This window comes from Penaeus japonicus, unplaced genomic scaffold (assembly GCF_977035675.1).
Source record: "Penaeus japonicus unplaced genomic scaffold, GWHDUDI00000001_assembly GWHDUDI00000015, whole genome shotgun sequence".
Classification (NCBI taxonomy): Eukaryota; Metazoa; Arthropoda; class Malacostraca; order Decapoda; family Penaeidae; genus Penaeus; species Penaeus japonicus.
This window is the reverse complement of record NW_028234417.1, coordinates 36,115,764-36,118,263: the sequence shown is the minus strand read 5'-3', so window position 1 is coordinate 36,118,263 and position 2,500 is coordinate 36,115,764. Positions and strand designations below refer to the sequence as shown.

At 43.8% G+C, this 2,500-nt stretch overlaps 1 protein-coding gene across 21 annotated transcripts in view; it reads right to left on the bottom strand.

Moving 5' to 3' along the window:
* The window catches only part of LOC122251660 (uncharacterized), a 120,440-nt gene that overhangs the window by 32,851 nt on the left and 85,089 nt on the right, over positions 1-2,500 (bottom strand). For all 21 annotated transcript variants that reach the window (XM_086544836.1, XM_086544837.1, XM_086544833.1 and 18 more), the window contains exons 9-10: positions 1,990-2,225; positions 1-1,087 (exon numbers count right to left, since the gene is read on the bottom strand). The exon at positions 1-1,087 is cut by the window's left edge. In XM_086544836.1, the coding sequence (XP_086400962.1) occupies positions 1-1,087; positions 1,990-2,225 (1,323 nt within the window). The remainder of the gene's footprint in view (positions 1,088-1,989; positions 2,226-2,500) is intronic.

Below are 2,500 nucleotides of genomic sequence, written 5' to 3'. Positions count from 1 at the left end.
TCATTGGACTAACAGATTCTCTAGATAATGAGGAGTCTGACGCCTTCAGGGTGCCCTCGTTTGAGGCAACAGATCCAATTGACTTTGCACTCCCAGATGTCTTGGTGGGGCCTGGAGCAATCAAAGACAATGCAGGAGTGGCTGACTCTACTTCCATGGGCTCTGGCTGCTCTGTAACCACTTCCTCTTTTTCGCCTCTACTACTACTCTTCGGCAATGCTACGTCTTTGGTGGAGGGCTTCCCCTTCTCTATTACTTGGTCCTTAGGCAGTGGTGGCTTTAAACTCAGACTCGTTGATTGGTCCTCTTGAGACTCTATCTGTGTGTCCTTTAATTTACCCGCTTCATGCTTCTCCCCATTTATCACAGCTGAGGGTTCTGCTATACTTTCACTACCTGTCTTGCTAGAAGTCTTTTCTTTTAAAGGCTCTTTCTTTTTCACACTTTTTCTCTTTTCTGATTTATCGTCACTGGATTCTCTAGTTACTGATGGTTCTCTCTTTTTAACACTCTTCTTTCTTTCTAACCTGTCACTCTCACTAGTATCTTTTTCTGCCGAAGTTTCCCGCTTCTTCACACTCTTTCTTCTTTCAGACTTCTCACTTAAATCACTAGCATCACCATCAACTATAGGTTCACGCTTCTTAACACTTTTCTTACGCTCTGAACGTTCACTTTTTTCAGACGTGTCACCCTCCACAGCCGGGTCTCGCTTCTTAACACTCTTTTTCCGTTCACTTGTGTCACCATCCGGCCCAGCCGGTGGTTTGCGACCACTTCCCACCTCATGCGAATTGACATCTGCTTTCCGCTCTTTGCGACTAGATTTAGGAGTTCCTTCGACACCAGATTCTCTTTTCTTTTTCTTGTCTATAGTACCAGATTCATCGGCTTTCCTCTTTCTCTCTTCTTCCTTCTTCTCCTGTATTTTCTTTGCCAACAGAGCTTCAATCTCATTGCGATTTATGGAGGTAACAGCACCGAGAGAAGCTGAGCGAGTTGCTGCTACAGGAGTTGGGTCAGGTGGAGGAGGAGGAGGTAACTGAAGCTGAGGAGGCGGACGCGTTGCTTCTGAGGTAGGCGGAGACTGCAAGTGCAAGAATGATAAATGGATGTGGTCTCCCAAAGGGTTTTAGAGTCTTTTTTTTAATATACACAATGGCATTAAGATACATAAGAAGCCAGGGCACATATAAATAATGAACTGAGTAACAGAAAGTAAGTATTGGTGGTTAGAGTCTACAAAATAAAACTTCAAGCTAGCACACACCCAGTGAGGCACAGGCTGAAGATTCTGAACTACTTCGTAAATTTCTTTGGTGAATGAAAACAAGAATTATGCTAAAATCTAACAGTAATATAATAATAAAGATATTGAAAGAAAACAGATCAGAAAATGATAATTAATAGCCCATAATTAAAAGGTAGTATTCTGGATATGGATTCTGAAGTTTGATAGGCTATCCCTATAAAAATCTTAGATGTAGGAGGAATATGAAGAAAAAAGTACTATCCCTGAGGAAGGTGCATGAGTGGTAAAATAAATATGCATATAATCTTAAAGAAATCACATCCACACACCCACAAACATAAACACACACACAAATACCCTCCCTCCCACACACAAACATATGTACACACACACACACACACACACACACACACACACACACACACACACACACACACACACACACACACACACACACACACACACACACACACACACACACACACATTAAAACATCACATCCACTGAAAGCTAAGAAAATAGAAATAAAGAAAATGAAACTCCTATATGCATGTTTCACACAAATAAAATCTAAACCCCAATTTACAAGAGCAATCACATTTCTCCGCTCCTATTTAATAAAGCCCTTTCACATAAGCGACTCAGAAATAGAGCAGAGCGCCTGAGTCCTCATTCTGCAGCAGGAAAGTTAGCCTCGAGAGAAAGAAGTGCCGCCACAGCTGGCCACCGCCACTCACTCTGGCACTGTCTTCTTCCTCGGGCTGGATTAGCATGTGTTCCGAGTTGATGTGCTTGGGGGCCAGAGACAACAGCAGGTCCAGGCGAACAGGGGTCTGGTTGGCAAGGGCTTCGGCGACATCAAGGCACGACTCGAGGTAACCTTCGTTGACCCACCAGTGGCTGCAGATGTCCTCTATGCTCGCTCGCTTGCTGGCTGACACGGTGAGCATGCTTCTGATGAGGTCGGACGCACCTGTGGGGAGGAGGAGGAGGATGAAATGGGTCTCTGCTGCGAAACTGGAGGGAATATTATGACTTTATCTTTTCCAAATGTGCTTGACGAGGATACAAAAGGGTGTCACAGAAGGTTTGGTGATCGTCATTACTTATATGCACTTCCCTTATGGTATGTGCAGTCCATTATCTAAAAGTCCCTATTGGTGATCTTTCCCCTTTCACAGCCTATGAAATACGTGCAACACATACAGTATTACTTTCCCATCGGGTTTTGCAGGAAGAAGAGAACTT